Source organism: Emydura macquarii, unplaced genomic scaffold (assembly GCF_026122565.2).
Source record: "Emydura macquarii macquarii isolate MOO-44397 ecotype Brisbane River unplaced genomic scaffold, CSIRO-AGI_Emac_v2 contig_3517, whole genome shotgun sequence".
Lineage (NCBI taxonomy): Eukaryota > Metazoa > Chordata > Testudines > Chelidae > Emydura > Emydura macquarii.
Window position 1 is genome coordinate 363,747 of NW_027133654.1, and position 18,464 is coordinate 382,210.

At 40.5% G+C, this 18,464-nt stretch overlaps 1 protein-coding gene across 1 annotated transcript in view; it reads right to left on the reverse strand.

The window, feature by feature from the left end:
* Window positions 1-18,464, reverse strand: part of WDR64 (WD repeat domain 64) — a 119,689-nt gene that overhangs the window by 84,046 nt on the left and 17,179 nt on the right. Inside the window, exons 5-6 of the mRNA XM_067535893.1 lie at window positions 17,150-17,179; window positions 87-197 (exon numbers count right to left, since the gene is read on the reverse strand). Of these exons, the coding sequence (XP_067391994.1) occupies window positions 87-197; window positions 17,150-17,179 (141 nt within the window). The remainder of the gene's footprint in view (window positions 1-86; window positions 198-17,149; window positions 17,180-18,464) is intronic.

Below are 18,464 nucleotides of genomic sequence, written 5' to 3' on the forward strand. Positions count from 1 at the left end.
AATGTGAACACAGAGGACTTTTTAGTATGTTAGGTTTTCTTTCTTTCTTTCTTTAGGTTTTCATTTTGCACGATCCAAAACAGTACCTGGCAGCTGCCTTGTGATTTATAATCCCAGACGATAACAGTCCTTTCAGTTACAGCAACAACCCGTTTGAGCTGAGTAAGGTAATCACATCCAGTAACCCAGGAACTATCCTGATAATAGAAAAGGGATAGTTAAAAGATTTGGTCCATGAGTAGGACTCCTAGGTGCTACGATAATACAAATAATCATAGGATATGGGCCCACTATTTTAAAGTTTCTTGACATTTGATTTCATGAAAGTGAAGAATTTACAGCTTGTAAATTTGTTAAAACCAGAGAGAGTGTCAGTAGACTCTCCATTGGTGCCACCAGATTGATTCTGCAGGATCGATTGAGTGGCAATGGAGACCCGCTCAGTTGATCTGGAAGTCAGTGCATTAATCCAGCCCCACAAAAAGATTAACGCTGCATCCAGTTCGCGTAGCACAGTGGGAATGCTGTGGTAAGTAGAAGTTAGGAAGTTGACGGGAGATACACAAGCTACTTCGCAAGCTACTCTATGTAGTTTGTGTGTCTCCCATCAACTGCTGCCGAATTTGCCACCAGTGTAGACCAAGCCTGTGTAATGTAGTCTTGCCAATGACTTCTGTTTGACCTGTTGTTGCAGTTCTGGGCTAGAAATTGAAGATTGTGCAGTGGTTTGGTAATGAGGGCCAGTGACCATTATGGAGTAGGTTAATAGGTTCATACATTTTTTTATCTGGGGGCAAATCAATCATCCCCCTTTGGTGTTGCAGAGGTCCCTCTGGAGGTGGAACCAGTGCAATTCTGTTTTGCAACAGAAGAGGAAAGATGGGGATGTGCACCTCTTAAGAGGTGTGGAAGCCAGCTGTGCAGAGACTCCTTGCATAACAGCACAGAGGATGCCAATGAAAATGAGCTATGGGCATGTGAGGCCACTCTCTCACACACATATATATTCCACAGAAGCCTCCTTACATGTGAAACCAGTAGCTAGATAGATATTCAGTACACCTTTCCATTTCCATCTCCATCACATGTCAAGCAAGTCTACCATTGTACCAGTCCCAATGCAAACAACAGCACTTGAAAAACATCAGGTCAGATCCTTGGCTGGTGTTATTCAGCATAGTTCCCACTGGCTTCAAAGGGAGCTCTGCTGATTTGAACTAGCTGAGCACCTGACCTATAACATGGATTTGGGACAACCTCTAGAAAATGTTAATTGCACTGGAAGTGTTTGGTAGGCAGCTGCTGCTACTGCTGGGACTCATGTTTCTGAGGAAACAGTCCCTATCCAAGAATTGACTTAGGAAGAAGATGCATAAGATCAGCACCAAGGGTTCTGTGAAAGCTCTTAATTCTGTTGCTGCTAGCTCCCCAATTTCCACTGCTGGTCAGATTATTTGATTTTGCTGTTATTTTAAAGGATTCAACCAACACCTGTCAGAGTGATGTAGCTTTGAATATGCCTGAGGGATCTTCTTCCCTTTCCACTTTCCTGAAAAGTGCTACTGCTTCTGATTCAACCTTCAGACCTTGTGGATGGAGAATGTTTATCCTTCAACCTGCCTACCAAAGATCAGCTATTAAATGTGTGTGTGTGCATGCGCTAGTGGTAACCCATTTCTGAGCATTACTGATGTTTAAATATAAAACATCAGTAATGCTCAGAAATGGATTACCACCAGCACTGGGAAATATTGATGTTTCACAGGTTCTAATTATTGTTTGATAATTTTCACAGAAGGTCTTGTTACCCGGGAATAGCATGTGTATGTGGGGTCATTGTAGACATTTATAATAAATAATACCTGGCTCATATACAGCTCTTTTAATCAGCAGATCACACAGCACTTTACAAAGGAGGTATCAGTATCTCCATTTTACAGATGAGGAAACTGAGGCATGGGGAAATGAAGTGACTTGCCCAAACTGATCCAGTGGCTGAGCTGGTACTAGAACCCAGATCTCTTACAGCCTACTCCAGTACCCTAGCCAACTACTACATTAACAGGTAAAGAAAGTATCTCCTTTAAGGTTAGGTTTATTATTCAATATTTATAGTACTGAGCCTGGGCTGCTGTGACAAGGTAAAGGCACTGCAGCCTGTAAAGTGTTAACAGACTGTCAGATGACTGCTCAAGGCACAGTATAAAAGAAAAGGGAAGCTGAATCAAAGGAGAACTAAGAAGAAAGGTGTGTCTTCTCCCATCATGAGCAGAGAAAGCCTCTGGGAATTATTGACCAGTGTTTTTCAATTTATTTGCTTTTCATATTGCAATTGTTGTGTGGGCCATAAAAGCCCCAAAGAAAGGGCCTTAAAAGAATGCCTGAAGCCTTATTTCTCTTCTCTGGCTGGTGAAATTGCTGAGTAGCTTACAGTTGCATTTAAGCGTATCTAGGAAAAGTAAAAGAAAGAACATACACTATAACTACAGGCATATCTACACCTAAAACGTTGCAGTAGCGCAGTTGCGCTGGTGCAGTGTTTCAGTGAAGACAATACCCGCCGATAGGAGGGTTCTCCTGTTGATGTTCCCCATCTGGGTAGCTAATCCACCTCCCCAAGAGGCGGTAGCTAGGGCGACAGGAGAATTCTCATGATTTGAATAACACTAGCTAGGCATTATCTGATTACTTCTAAATCAATTGTCTCCCTCCTGCGAGAAATTCTGTTCATTTACATTCTCTTGGGACACTCAATCTCTAGGTAATTGGACCTTCCTAACTCAATCAGGGGATGAGAAACCTGATGTTTAAGAAGATGTTACCCCAATCCACTGCTCAGTGGAAGAAGTCTTATAATACTAAAGAGATGGAGACAAATACGTTACACATTGTTGTCCAGGATAATTAATTCTGGGGTGGAATTTTAAAAAAGCATGAATGACTTAGGTGCACAAATTCCAAAATCAATGGGATGTGTGTCCCTAAATCACTTAAATTAGAATGTTAAGAATTTTTGGCAATCAGAAGTTGTCATCTCCTGTAGCTAAAATATTTGATACACCACTTTGAAATTCTATCCCTACTTCCCTTTTTATGGAAAAGATATAACATCCTTGGTGATATAAAAAGATAGTCAGACATTTATACATGTTGTTTATGCCACTGGCTCAGAAATGGATATTTAGACTGACACAAAGTGTAGAGGCTATTTTTCCAGAGCATGTTTTACCAGACATTACTCACTCCATTACCCAAAAGAAAAATATTTTTAGTTCTGGTTCCTACTCTACAGTGTGTTCATACAGATTTCAGACTCCTTTCCACCTGCTAATGTAAAGTAGCTGATAATACAATTTTACATTTGTTTTACAATCACAATCAGCTGGTGTATGCACCTTACGTAGAGTAAGAATGAGAAATCTAATAAATTATGAGTCATTTGTATTCAGTGGAGTTGAAAGAGGAATTTTTAGTAGCATCTTAGATCTATGTATTCATTTTTACCTCTGATTGAATGCAATCTTGACTGTTTTTTAGCATTCAGAGTTAGACCATTTATTAAGAAATAAGAGGGATGTCGCATGGGAATATATTAGAGCTTTCTATAGCTATTTTTGTTATTAAGAAATATGGAGTTTTTCTTTACAAAGCATATAATCTATGCACCCTTTGTCTGTGGGTAAGAGCAAGAGACAGAGGTTATGAATGCCTTTACTTTTGTTAAATCACTGTTCACTTTATGTTGGAATTCACAAGTATTTGGTAATTCAGAAGAGATATAATTCTCTTCCCACCGATTTTGTGCAATTTAAAGGGAAATGATTGCTATGTTGCTCAGACTTCAACATAGGAACTTCAACAAGATAATACTACTTTGCATTTTTTATCTGCAGACCTTAAAATTATTTACAAAAGTGAGTAAGTATCATTAACATAACACCATTTCACAGATGGGTGGTATAGGCACAGAGAATGTAGAGGCTTTTCCCAAGTCCACATAGCAAGTAGCAGAACTGGGAATAGAACATAGATCTCCATATACCTATTCCACTACCCTATCCAACATGCCATACTGCCTGATAAAGCAACTAAAACTTAATTACTGAGTGTTGCTTAGAAAAGATTTAAAAAACCCAGGTTCTGTGTAGACAATAGAGGTATGCAGGAACATGCACAGGAATTTAAATGTGACTCCTCATGGAGGGGCCCCTGCCAAGGCCTGGGACTAGAGAAACTATCAGCTCCTGCCACGGCCATGGGTCCGGGAGGAGTTCTGTGCCCCGGATGATTATTTGGCAGCCCATGCCCCAGCTTGCTCCCACTCGTGCATGCCGCTGGGGTTGTTTGCACTGCAATAAAAACCAGGGCACCAAGTCTCAGCGTCTGGGTCAGCTGACTCAGGCTTGCACTGCGGGGCAATAAAATTGCCATGTAGACATTTGGGCTTGGACTGGAGCCAAGGCTCTGAGACCCACACCTCTTGTGCAATCTCAGAATCCTAGCTCCAGCCTGAGTGCAAACATCTACACTGCAATTTTATAGCCCAGGAACCCGAGGCCCATGCGCTCGAGTCAGCTGACCTGGACCAGCCACAGATGTACTGTGGGTATTTTACTGAGTGTATAAATACCTTCAGCTTCCAGAACAACATGGGCAATGAGAGGGTTATGCCCAGCTATCAGCAGCTTGTGTCAGTATGTGATTATAAATAAAAGACAGGACAGAGATGGCAGAGACAAGCAGATATTCTTTCCTGACCGGACCTTTCAATCACATATCCAGCTTTCTTTTTTGTTGCATATGAAGGTTCCTGGCCCCATCATTGCAAAAGGTTGAAAAGCACGTGTTTCGTGTGAATAAAGGTCAAGTAATTTGATTGTAAAGCAAGTGCAGTCAGACAAGAAGCAGAGGATGGTGCTCCTGCACTTAGAAGGCAAGAAGTATTTTCCTTTGTAAAGTGACCTGTCACTCTGAATTACACCAGCAGTTGTTAGACATTTCAAATACATTACAAATCTAGGAAGAGTAAACTGCTGCAAAAGTTGTTTGTCTGCTTCTCAGACACAAGAAAGGCAGAGAATCAGTTTCAGATTTCGTTGACTGCTTGAAAAATTTATAGAGGGCTAAATATGGATAAATATTAAATATTAAAAGAGAGGTGGACTTAGCTGCTGCTGTTGGCTGTAGCTCTTGTCTTAAACTGAGGCAAGTCACTGGCAGTCAGTTATGGAGGGGAGTTCAGCTAAGCTAAAGTCACAGAGGAAGCCTAAGGATCTGATTCTACAGAGGCCAGTTTGAGAAGGATGAGAATTGGGAAGATGTTAGAGGAAGGGAACTCTCTTGTGGTAATGGCCAACTAACGATTCATTGGAGATTTCAAGCATTATGCAAGTTGTGCAGGTTATATCCAGGGAACAAATCTCTTTCCCTGGGGTATGTCAGAAGGTAGCCATGGTTCAGGCAAAACTGTGTTCTTTCACAGATTTGTCTGTGACATACCGCACCTAGGGCTACAGGGTACGATTATGTAATAACCATGGACCCTGTATCTGCCTAATAACTAGACCAAAGCTGACAGACATCACAACTGGAAGCAACTGCTTTTTGCTCAAGAACAAAAGAAACAATTGGCCCATAAATTTGGGGTTACATAAATTAGCTGGGACCCCCAATTGTACTGAGTTACAAAAGCAGGGCAGTGTTGTTGTAGTTGTGTTGGTTCCAGTATATTAGAGAGACAAGGTGGGTGAGGTAATATTTTTTATTGGACCAACTAGAGAGAGAGAAGCTTTCAAGCTCACATAGAGCTCTTCTCGTCTCTCTTGCCAACAGACATTGGTCCAGTTAAAGATATTACCTCACTCACCTTGTCTTTCTCAGAGCAGGGCAGCCATATATGAGTGTCCCGTTTGTGGTTTAGAGTTTAGGATCGAAACCCATGCTGAGAGGACATTTAGAGGTTCTGCATCATTATGCAGGTGGAAGGAATCAGAGGATTAAGCTGAGAAGTACAGAATAGCCGAGTGTATAATGGAGTGTATGTTGAGTGGTGTAGCTAATGTTGTATGAGTAACACACAGCATGGGAGGCATTAGTTCCCACGGCCAACACTCTGGTCTTAGTAATTGGGTAGTGGTACAGTTAGTCTATAAGAGGCACTGAACATGGGGTGGCACACTGCCTTCTGTTTATTTGTTTCTGAGGGTCAGATGCTCTCGCTTTGGGAAGTGACTAATAAAGCTGAAGAGCTGGAATCCAGTCCTACCATAAGGTGTAAACTCAGTTTATTGTTTGCTTCACCATTTGGAAATAAGAGGGGATCAGTTTAATGAGGAAAAACTACCCTGCCATTTCAGGAAGGGAGAAAGGTACAGTTTTGGAAGGCAAAAATCTATGCTTTATGGAATCAGGAAGGTGGTGGACAAGCAGCTAAAACATTACAAGGGACAAGAATGGTCTCCAGTGCTGTTCAGCAAGGGAAATTGCTGATCTGTGCAGCTATGGTGTGGGGGAGAGTGACAAATTTTGATTAAATAGAAACTATCACAGTCAGCTCCTGCACACTCAAAATCCAGACCATAAATAAAAACATTTCAGGTTTTTCTTGAAGATTTTCTTCTCCAAATGTAGGGGTAGCACGTTTTGAGGGTGCTCCCTCTCTTTCCCTATGGTTTTTAGAAGGCACCTACCATTTTCGCATCAAAGTCCCAAAGGCAGAGGAGAGTTGACATTACAGAACAAGGGAGAAATATTAGATTCACTTTTCGCTAAGTCTCAGCCTAGTAATCATGATGGGGAGAGAAGAACAGGATTTATGCAAAGGCAATGAAGATTGAAAGCAACTTAAACCCACTCAGATTAGATAGCTATCTTCCCTTCACTTCTGTTTGTTTGTTTGTTTGAAAGAAAAGAAAAGTGAAAGGTAAAGAGCTTGTTTATTCCTACTTATAATACTTACAGCTAAGTACTGTATGTGCAAAATCCCAAGGGGTTATAGAAATTTCAAGAGTTACACTACATATGTACTGTTCCAAGTCAATTCTATTGCAACATTGCCTTTAAGTTTGTAAGTGGATCATTTAAAACAAATATCCTACTACTGTAAAATAAAGATGTTAGAAAGTCAGAAAAATTCAGATCTAAGATTTAAAAAAAGAAAGCTTCCAGAAACAGGAATTGAAGTCTTGTTCTAAAAATCTTACAGCTGAATTCTGCTCCAATTTACACCTGTGAAGACCTAGTGTCAGTGGACTTATTTCAGATTTACACTAGCAAAAATAAGCAGAATTTAGAGCTTTTACTGTCAGAAAATCTGGAAATACTCATTAAACTACCCACACCTGAAATATTGAATCTAGGAGTAGTTAGATTCTCAAATTGCATACTGAGTATTGACTTAAACTGTGTGAATTTGTCAACACCTACCATTTTATTCTCCCCACTTGACTAAGAAAGGAAAAGTTTAACTCCATTTTTATTAGGCTATTCTGATATCTTCATGTAACCCTCTTCATTTTTTACTCCTACCTAAGATGCAGAACTACTAAACAGCTGCTGAATGTAGATTTCAGCACTAAACTCTTAACCAGAAAACTAGATACTCTCAAAATAGAACTTGGCAGCAGTAGTCCCTAGGCAAATGCTATAAGGAATATGCATCCCTGCATTGCTATATAAATTTAGCTTAATACTCTGCAGCACCTCAGTGAAACCCTTCTGCGTTACAAGGTCTATGACTATTAATCCCCTAATGGACTAGCAGTGAAACAGGACCCAGTTCTGAGACCTCAGGATCCTTTCCCCCAGTTAGGCAGAGAACAAAACTATTTGCAACCAGACTTAAGTCTCCATAATCATTCAGTAAAGGGGAAGGCCTGCAAAGAGTTGATACTAAGTAATATTAGGCAGAGCTTTCTTGGCTACAGTACAGTGTGGGCAACAGTCCATCCATTTTATTATATAAGCCAAGATGTTTATCTGAGGACTGAGCATTACTTAGTCTAACAAGGAGAAAGACACGGCCACAGCTGACAAATTTAAGAGCCATTTCATAGCAGTAGGTTTGATGGTTGAGAGAGAGAGAGAGAGAGAGAGAAAGTGATGGGTTTTTTGGGAGTGTAGGGGAATATGATAGTTCAGAACACAGAGTAATACATAGGCCATAGCCTTCCAAATCCTCCTCCTTTTGTGAATTAATTGCCTTGTTTGAGTGAGCGAGCAAGCATGCACACACACACACACACACACACACAAGTATATTTTTCCTTTAGTAAAAATATTGTTATACTAAAAGCACATCAAGATTATTCCTAATGAACTATAATGATTTTATATTGACATAGCGCCTATCATTTCTGAAGACTCCAATAGGCATCACAAGAACGATATATACTAGTGTATATCTAAACATACATTCACACAAAGCACCCCCTGTCCATCTCCAGGAATCATTTCATAGCCCACTGCAATGCAACCACTCTGGGTGGGTGGAAGAAGGCAGACAGACAGAAAATTGGTGCACAGTCCCTGGTACAACAGAAAGGAATTTTGACCAAGGACACCAACCAAGACATCATTTCTCCTTTAAGATTTCCCTGTTTTGAAGAGATAAGCTGTTACTGACTGACCGTCTAAAAAAAGTATCAGAAAAATTCAGTCATAACACACGTCATCTGCTATTTGTGTATACAACATCAGATAGCAAGTGTTAACAAAACAATCTGAACTCCAAATGTGCCCCTTATTGCCTTAAAATGTTATTTATATGCAGATTCATTTTTGCATAATGGAACAGCAAAAATGGATACAAAGATGTGTGCTGCATCAATTTATTAAAAATTGTCTGTCAGGAAGAAATTTGCCATGGAGAAATTCACAGAAACAAGTGGGCCCTGGAAAGAGCACTGTAAGAACAATTTTTTTTTTTTAACACATATGAGTTGAGGATTCACATTTTAAAATTATCTGTACCAAATTCACCTTTCATAACTCCACTGAAATTACTGGTTACTGCAGGGATTCATGAATATTAAGGCTAGAAGTGACCATTATACTCTAGGTGGAAAGTCATTGCACACACATGACAGAGAAAGTTTCCTTCCGAGAGAGAGAGAGAGAGAGAGAGGTATTCCTTCCATGAAATAGCCAAGACCAACTTCATGGAGGGATTTGTAAGAACAAAAGCATCAGCACTGCCAATAAAGATAAACAAGAACACACAGTGCTGTACACTTTGAAAGGTGATATGGCCCAAAATGAAAGCCCCAAACACAAGAAACATAACACAGTCAACATAACTTCTATTAAAAAGCCTAGGATTTACGAGTACTCGGAAACTAATCATACCAAGCCCTGAAGAAGGCTTCAGCAAGTTGACAGATTAGCTTTACATACTGAAAAGTAGCTCATGCAGGTAAACCTCCTGGCAGTAGAGATTATCTATAGCTATGTGGCAGGCATCCGTGGAAAAAGTATTGGACCAGCTATTCTTTTGTGGCTGCAGATGCTGTTCATTATTACCTGGAGAACAGAGTCAATCCTGTCCAACTGGTGAAAAAAGCATAATTTTACTGCTTTGGAAATGTAAAGGCAGCAAAAAAGACTGTTGTAACTATTGTGGCATTACTCTATCTGTCCTGGGGAAAGTTTTTTTGCTTCAGTCTTGTTGGCCCAACCTGCTTATATCATAAGGACCAAGAGAAGACTACAACAAATGGTCTTCACTCCCAGCCATACCATGACAGAACAAATCTTCACAATGTGTCAGCTTATTGAGAAGGCATGAGAATTCAGGTGTCCCCTCATTCACATTTCTGGATATCAAGGCTGCATTTGACTCTGTTGACAGGGAATCGCTTTGGATGATCTTGAAACTTGCAGGTCTTCCTGACAAGCTCTGTGGAATGTTCCATCTCATATATGACGACTCCTCAAGCTGCATTCTTGTAAATGGGAAAAGAATCAACTTCTTCCGAATTAGGTCAGATGTTCAACAAGAATGTGTTGCTGCCCCAGAACTCTTCATTGCAGTCTTAGACTATGTTGACACTCAGTAAGTGTATTTTAGTCATATGCTTTGACAAGAACCTTACCGACGTCAATTTTGCTGACAGCAAAGTTCTAGTTTTTAAATCAATGAACAAGCTAGTTGTAGCACTTGAAGCCCTTGAAAGCTTAGCAGCAAAAGTCAGCCAATTAATTGGAATAAAACCAAAATTCTTCCAGTTAGCAATTTCAAACACACTGTGGGCTCTAGCATCTTAGCATGTGACCATCCAGTCAAGATTGTCAATTATTTCACCTAAAAGCATAGTCAGACATGGGGCACTTCATCAAGAATGTCTTTTGCAAACTGGACACCTTCATAAATGAGAAGAAAGCTGAGAATATATAATGCTTTTGGGGTCAATATTTGATCTATGGGACTCAAACATGGCCCCTTACTGTCAAGATTGAATAGTTTCACACAATTCAGACCAAGCATCTCTGAATGATCAAAAACATCAAATGGCATGAATTCAGGTCAAATGAAGAGATCTGCTTCTTAACTAAATAGGTCCAACTTTCTCAAACCATCACCCAAAACACTCTAAAGTGGTATGGTCATCTGCTCTGAATACCTACCAGCTTTCCAGTGAGAATCATCTTCGACTTTGACCCAGTGAGAGCAGGATGGAAGAGACCACTGGAAGACCTAAAACATGATGGCTGGATGGTGTCCAATATGTGTCCCTCACAGTCATCCTACCTCGTAATGTGCCAGACTTCATTTAGGACAGCACATAATGCATTCAGTGGTCACTACACCATCAAGCAACAGCATGAGTTCTAACTCATGGCAAAACTCTTGCTATAAATGAGTGGCTTTGAGGCAGCACTCCTACTGACACTGAAATCCTTCAGTGAGAGGCAGCTGCCAGACCAGCCTAACCGCGTCCACTACTCCCTTTGACTCTCTCTGTCTCATACCCTCACCCCACCCTCTAGCACCACTTTCTTACTCCTGCAAGTGGATGTCAAACCTAAGCTGGTCCTGTATCTTAGCTCCGCCTCTACATCCTGCCATAGTTCCCTGGAGCTTCTGCCTCACTCTCACTCTCACACCTCCCTCTTGCTAACCTTTCCCCTCCAGTCTCATTACAATAGACAGCCCTTGATCCCTCTTCCCTCATTACCAGGCCATGCCTTGAATACAATATTCACCACTCCACCCAAACCTCTCCAGTTCTCTGCTTCTGTGCCAGTCCCCTTCTCCCACTCAGTTCCCCATCCATGGCTCCATGATGCTACAGCAGAGCTGCCCACGCTATCTCCTGCTTACACCCACCTCTGCTCTCATTCAACCAAGCAGCAAGATGAAGTCTCAAGTCGTTTCTCATCTTGGTGCAAATGAATTCCTGAACAAGATGGTTAGTGCAGAGGAGTGCAAAAGAGTGACAAGAGTGAGCAGAAATAAGATAAGAGCAAGCAGACTACTGATTTCAAAAATCAGGGCCAGATTATACACTCCTGTGTGTGTGTGCATGCGTGCAATGCAGCCACTAATCTACATGACATACGTACACATATTTAACAGAAAAATTTGCCCCTCAGGAATAATGAGAAGTAGTACAATAGCCAAATGTGCTATCTCGTTGCACTGTGAGATGTCAGCATATTCATAGTGTGTTCATTCAGAGGTGACAGCTGAGTAAACTGATAGCTTTTATTTTGATATTTTATTTTTACACTGAAAGTCATTTAGAAATCACCAATTACTATGGAAAATCACTAAACTTTGCATGATAATGTGGTGCGTGTTCTACCTTCAGTATATGCAATCAACTGTAATGAAGTTTCCCATTTTTTTGGCAAAGTCATAAATCGCAGATTCAAAGACTTTTTGGTCAGAAGAGACCTTAGATCATCTAGTCTGACCTCCTGTATAACACAGGCCATATAATTTCATCCAGTTATCCCATATTAAGCCCAATAACTTGTGTCTGACTGAAGCAGATCTTCCAGAAGGGCATTCAATCTTGATTTGAAGACATCAAGAGATAGAGAATCCACCGTTTCTCCTGATGAATAACAGATTGCAGTAGGTTGGCAATTTCAAAAAGTCAGAAAAAAATCATTTTGGGTTAGATTGAAAACTTTTCAATTTTTGGGTGAATCAAAGAGTCAAAACAGGTTTTGTTTCAGATCAAACTAAATGTTTTGTTTCAACAAAGTATATTCAATTTCAACCATTTTTAAACATTTTTTAATTTAAAAAATGTTTTGAAATAAAGTCGTTTCAAACTGAAAATTTTCATTTTAAAATGTCAAAACAAAATCTTTCAATTTTTCCAGAACCTTTTTCTTTGTTTGTTTTATCAGCAAAATAGACACAAGTTCGTGCAATGTTTTGGTGTCGCTGAATCTTCAATTTTCACCAACAGATCTACATGGTATTTGTTCCAATCTTTTATCAGCTTCACTGTTAAAAATCTGTGCCTTATTTCTAATTTCAATTTGTCTGGCTTCAGTTTCCAGCCACTGATTCTTGTTATGCCTTTCTCTGCTAGATTAGAGGCCTTTAGTGACCAGTATATTCTCCCCATGAAGGTACTTATAAACCATAATCAAGTTACCTCTCAATCCTCTTTCAAGGAAGATAAACATATTTATTTCTTTAGGTCTTTCAATTTAAGGCATTTTCTCTAGTCCTCAAATAATCTGTGGCTCTTTTCTGCACCCTCTCCAATTTTTCAACATCTTTTTCAAAATATGAACACCAGAACTGCATGCAATATTCTAGTGTTGGTCTTACCGGATCAACACCAGATACAGAGATAAATTCATCTCCCTACTCCTACTTACTACTCCCCTGTTTACACAGGTTGAATTATTTGGGCACCGTGACCCCTATATTCTTTTCAGACTCACTGCTTTCCAGGATGCAGTCCTCCGTTCTGTAGGTATGGCCTGCATTCCTTGTGACTAGATGTACAAGTCTGCACTTGGCTGTATTAAAATGCATTTTGTTTGAAGGGGCCCAGTTTACCAAGCATTCCAGATCACTCTGTGTGATTGCCCTGTCCTGATCATTATTTACCACTCCACCCAATCTTTGTGTCATCTACAGATTTCATCATCAGTGATTTTATATCTACTTCAAGATTATTGATGAAAAAGATGAATAGCATCAGGCCTAGTACAGATCCCTGTGGAACCCTACTAGAAACATGCTCATTCAGTGAAGATTCTTAATTTACCACTACTTTAAGACCTGTTAATTAGCTAGTTTTTAAGCCATTTAACAATGCATTTTATTGCTATTGGATAGTGCTAATGTTTTAATCAGCGTGTTGGGCAGTACTAAGTCAAGTGCCATACAAAAGTCAAGATATATTACATCTAGGTAGTTATCGTTATTAACCAAATATGTAATCTCATCAAAGAATCAAATCAGGTTTGTTTGTCAAGACCTATTTTCCATAAAATCATAAAGCAAAACAGGAAAGGATCTACTGATAATTAATGTTCTCTTTCATTATCAGGTATTTGGAAAGGTTCAGATTGTACAGGTATTCCAGGAGACTTGGCTTTTATTCCTGGCTCTGCCACACAATTGCTGTGTTATATTGGTCAAACTCACACCCTCTCTGATCCTTGACTTTCCTGTCATTTAAATGGGATAATTCCTTTCCTATCAATCATGGTTTCATGAATCTCAGTTTTTTTAGAATGCTATGAGAACTCTGATTGGAAGAAGTATAAAGTGTTATTCTACAGTACAGTAGCAAGAGTACTGCTGCTGAGAATTATCCATCAGCAGATGGAGAGTTCGGAGAGTGCATATTTCTCTCTTAACTCGGCATCCAGTCTCATTTCATTTGCATAAAAGGTACAGCTTGATAGATAATCTAAAAGTGGCATCAGAGACCATATTAAATCAGCTGAAAATGTCTTAATTTCAGACAGAGAAGAATGGATTGTTAATTCTACCATGCAGTTTCTGAAGATCTGGGAACAGAAATATAAGCCTTGCAAAGCAAAGATAGCTTTATCTAGCAACTATCCAGAAATTAATCAGGCGATACAGCAACACATTCTTCACAGCTCTTCATTTGAACACTAATTTAGCTGCTGGGGGCTATGACTTAGTGGTGTAATTTGTCATAGCACTCCTAACATTCTTGGAGATGCATAGATGTACACCAGCTGAGGATTTGGCCCTTGAATTTTACTAAGAGTTCAGATACAGACGATTGAAAGGAAAACTACAATTTTAATAAGCATTCTTTATTTTTTAAAACCTATCTTTGGTTCCCAAGGAGTTCCAAAATGACTCATTTTAGAACAGCACATAATTGAGCTGCCTGGAAAATGGAATTTCTGGATTATCAGGAATATCAGGATATTGAAATTTTCTTTCATCCTGATTTAGGAGAAAAAGTCAAAATCTCAAAGTCTTTTTGAAGAATGAACTATCAAAACATTTCATTTCAATAATGTTGAAACCAATCATTCTGACCTTTTCCAGCCCAGAACAGGAAGTCCACTAGTGGCCATTTTGAGTTCAATTTGCAGTGCGTCAGTCAGTCAGTAGAAAGGCAAGAGGAGGGCAGGCTGGATAATGAGGGGAGGACTGTCTAACATACCTACTTAAATAAATAAAAACATCCGGTCCCTAGGATGGGAGATGAAGGGTAGAAGGGAGGGACCGTTCACTGGTCAAGGAGGTGCTCCAACATCTGAGAGCAGTTCTCAGTGGCTGACTGCCACCACTGCAAAGGGTGGGCCCTTGTCCCCAGGGAGAGGCAGTCTGGAAACAGTACCCTGCGGTGCCATCTCTGGAGGAGACACCCAGGGGTTTTGGAGGATGCACCAAGGGCCCTGTCCTGGAGGCAACAGCTACCTGTTGCCCAACACAACATTAGGATGGCTCCCCATCCCCAGTCTCTGGCACCACCCGGTACATTCCCCAACACCTAACCTGGATCTTGTCCTTGCAGAGTAGGACCAAGCATGTCTGCACCTGCAAGCCACGAGGGAGCAGGCTACCAAGCTGCTCTCTCCTCTGTGGGAGGACAGAGGGAGGAGCTGTAGGCTCGCTCTGGGGTTCTGCGGGAGTGGCCCACAAAAGAGAGGGGTAGGCACAAGCGTGTCGCCACACCTGATAGATGGAGCCGCATGAGGCATTGCTGAAGTGGAGGGCCAAGGCTACACAGCCGTTGCTCAGCCAAGTTGTTGCTTCGGGAACCAGCCTGCCACTGATGTCGCCGAGGAGGAGGAAAAAGCTTAAAGGGGTTTACCCCTTAACTTTAGCTCCTTAAATCTTGTTGGTTTATTAAACTCAAAACAAAGAGAAGTTGTTAAAAGTTATTGTTAATATTTGTATTCAAAAGGCAGTGACCAATAGCTAATCCCAGAGATTAAAGATTAGGGCTAGTTTATACTACAAAGACTTTGCTAGTATAGCTATACTGACAAAGCCTCCTACTGGAGAAACCGCTTACACCGGGATACTTAAACCACCTCCCCAAATGGCATAAACTGTACTGGCAAAAGGACTCTTTTGCCCGTATAAACTGCATCTACATGGGGGCATTTGCCAGCACAGCTAAATCAGGAAAGAGAGTGATTTTTTTCACATAACTAACATAGCTGTGCCAGCACAACTTTAAACCAAAACAAAGGTTTGACACTAAGGCCAGTTCTACATGACAAAGTACCTCATCACTGCAAAATACTGAATGGGTTCTTTGATTATGTTCTCCAACCAGCAGGCAACAAAATCATCCTAAACATTTCCAACAATACTGAAAGCAATTCGTCCTTGTTTAGGAAAACCAGATTCACAACTTAAACAAAACAAACAAAAACCTGCCATGATGTAGTATTTCCTTTCCTAAACAATATTTTCCAGACTTGTTACATTTAAAAAGAGTCAAAGTGGACCTTGTGCCTACTGTATGTTGGACCTTCCTTCAAATCACGTTTACTGTCACAGGGGACTCCTTCAGTAAAAAGCACTGGGGCATACAGAAATTTGAGGCCCATGTCAGACAAGCATAGGATTTATGCAAGACATGCAACCCATGTTTTGGTTGTGACACGTTAATGCTAGCTTGTGGCTTGGCACAGCCAGACATCTAGTGCAATTTCCACTTCACTGACAAACTGTTTTGACCACTTCTATCAATGTCTATAAAAACTTCACAGTTATATGGGGATCTGATATAAGGATATTAATGCAGCTAACCATTAAGTTAGGAGTGTGTCAATGCTCAAACAGTAACAGATAACACAAGCCATAGCTGGTTTTCCACATCCTGAGGAAAATAATACACACCTACTTGTGCATAGTAGGCTGTTTCTACTTTCTCTTCACAGTTGTGTGTCTATTTTAAAATACATCCCTGCAGTGACTACAGAGGTCAAGTTAGTCCTTGCAACATCTGTTGGAAAGTTTTGATGCACAATCTGGCAAAAGAGCTGCCTTTTTAGGTGCGTGGTAATTGGAGAAGTTGGGCGTATGGCCTAAAATATCTTTCTTTTCTCTTAAATGACACATCCTTGGGGGTATCCATCAGCATAAATGCACTGGCCCTGAGGAACAGAACTGCAGCACGGGGTCACGTCAGCTGTTCAGACTGATGACACACTCTGGTCCTCAAATCACTGGAGGTAATGTCCTTTCTGAAGATCTGCAGTGCTATTCTCAGGGTAAAATTTAGCCTTCGAGGGTATTCATGTATGTCAGTCAATCAGCCATATGATCCAATTAGGAATCTGTAGAATTGTATTTCCCTACTCAGCCTGCCACATTTTCCTTACTAAAATTGTAAAGTGTCAACTGAATGTCACCTCTTACCCTGCAGCTCCAGAAAAGATGATGGAAAGATGTATAGGGAGTGGGAGGGAAGAGGAATTTGGTGGAAGAAGTACTTATCTTAGGCATCCTTCCACCAGGGGAACCAAAAACCCAAGCTTCTCTGTAATTGAAAGGAAAAAATTGAACTTGTCTGACCCATCACGCAGCACTATGCAAAATTATGCAAGAGACTCAAGGATAGGAGGAGTGCTAGAATAATGTTTACTTTCTAATTATTTCACTTCATTAACTGTTGATTTTTAATTGAAAAGTTTTTCTAATTAGAAAGAAATAAAATGAACTTACTGCAATGTTTGTGCTTGTTAGAACCCTCATCTGAAAATAAAACAAAAAACAAAAAAAGATAATCAGTAGCTGGCAATGAAATTAAAAATCTGAGCACAGTCAGCTCAACAATCATCACAGACAGCGAGTTAGTCACTGTGCTTCTTCAAGGATCTGGAACCAAATGGAATAACGGTGTCTCATATACCAGAAGGGACCATCATGATCATCTAGTCCAACATCCTGCACATCTCAGGCCACAGAACTCTACTCATCCACTCCTGTCTGAGTTACTGAAGTCCTCAAATTTTGATTTAAAGACTTCAAGTTATAGAGATTTGTTTCTCTTCATCTGAATGGGGGAGACTTAGAGTTAGGACTATTGGCTTCAATTGTTCACCCTGCCAGTGACTTAGAGCAACAAAGAGAGAGATGCGGTATCTGTACAATGGGAAACAATAACTGCCATCTATCTCACAAGGTTGTTGTGAGGCTTATTTAATGTTTTAAATACACTCTGAGATCCTTGTGGGACAGAGAGAAGTGCAATATGTCCATTTTTATAACGGCATTCATGGTAAGTCTTGTCCTGATGCAAGGCTGCTGCAACCTGGCTCCCAAGAAGATCTGTTAGTTTCTTTCTTTATACATAGAAACATTTAGCTCGCAAGAATGAGAATCCTGGACCAACCTTTTCTCTCCTGCAACCCCACACGCAGCCAACCACTTCCTCCAACCAGAAGCTCACCATCACCCATTTGCCACTGCTCCATCTCAGATGTATTCAGAACCCTCTACTGGCAGCTTCAGTCAGACATAGAAAATCGAGGATCAAATTTTGCCTTTGGAGGTGCAAGGAGGGAACACTCATTGGCTACAGTGAGAGACTGAACAGGAAGCTGCCTTTTCAAGTCGTCCCTAAAATAAATTCCACTCGCTTCCTGAGGTTTTGCTTTATTAACAAAACAAAAAAATTAAACACGGATTTCACCTCCAGGATTCTGTCCAGGCATGGCTGCTCCTATAGTTCTTTATCAGCCCACACCCTAGATCCTCCCTCTGAAGAAAGCCCCTCCCTTATATGTAATGGAATGGATAATGAGTTCTGCTTTAAATTTAGCCCTTTCCCAGGAGGATCAACATTTGCTGCCAATCCAGAGTGCTTCAGGCAAATGCTGCCAGCCTGAGAGCCAAAATACATCTCAGAAAGAAGCAAAATTTTGCCTTCAGAGAGCAATTTTCTGGTTTAGAAATTAATAATTAATTTTCCTTTGCCTCTACTTTGAACTTTCATAGCTGCAGACATGCGGGACACTGTGCGGGATTTACATTACAG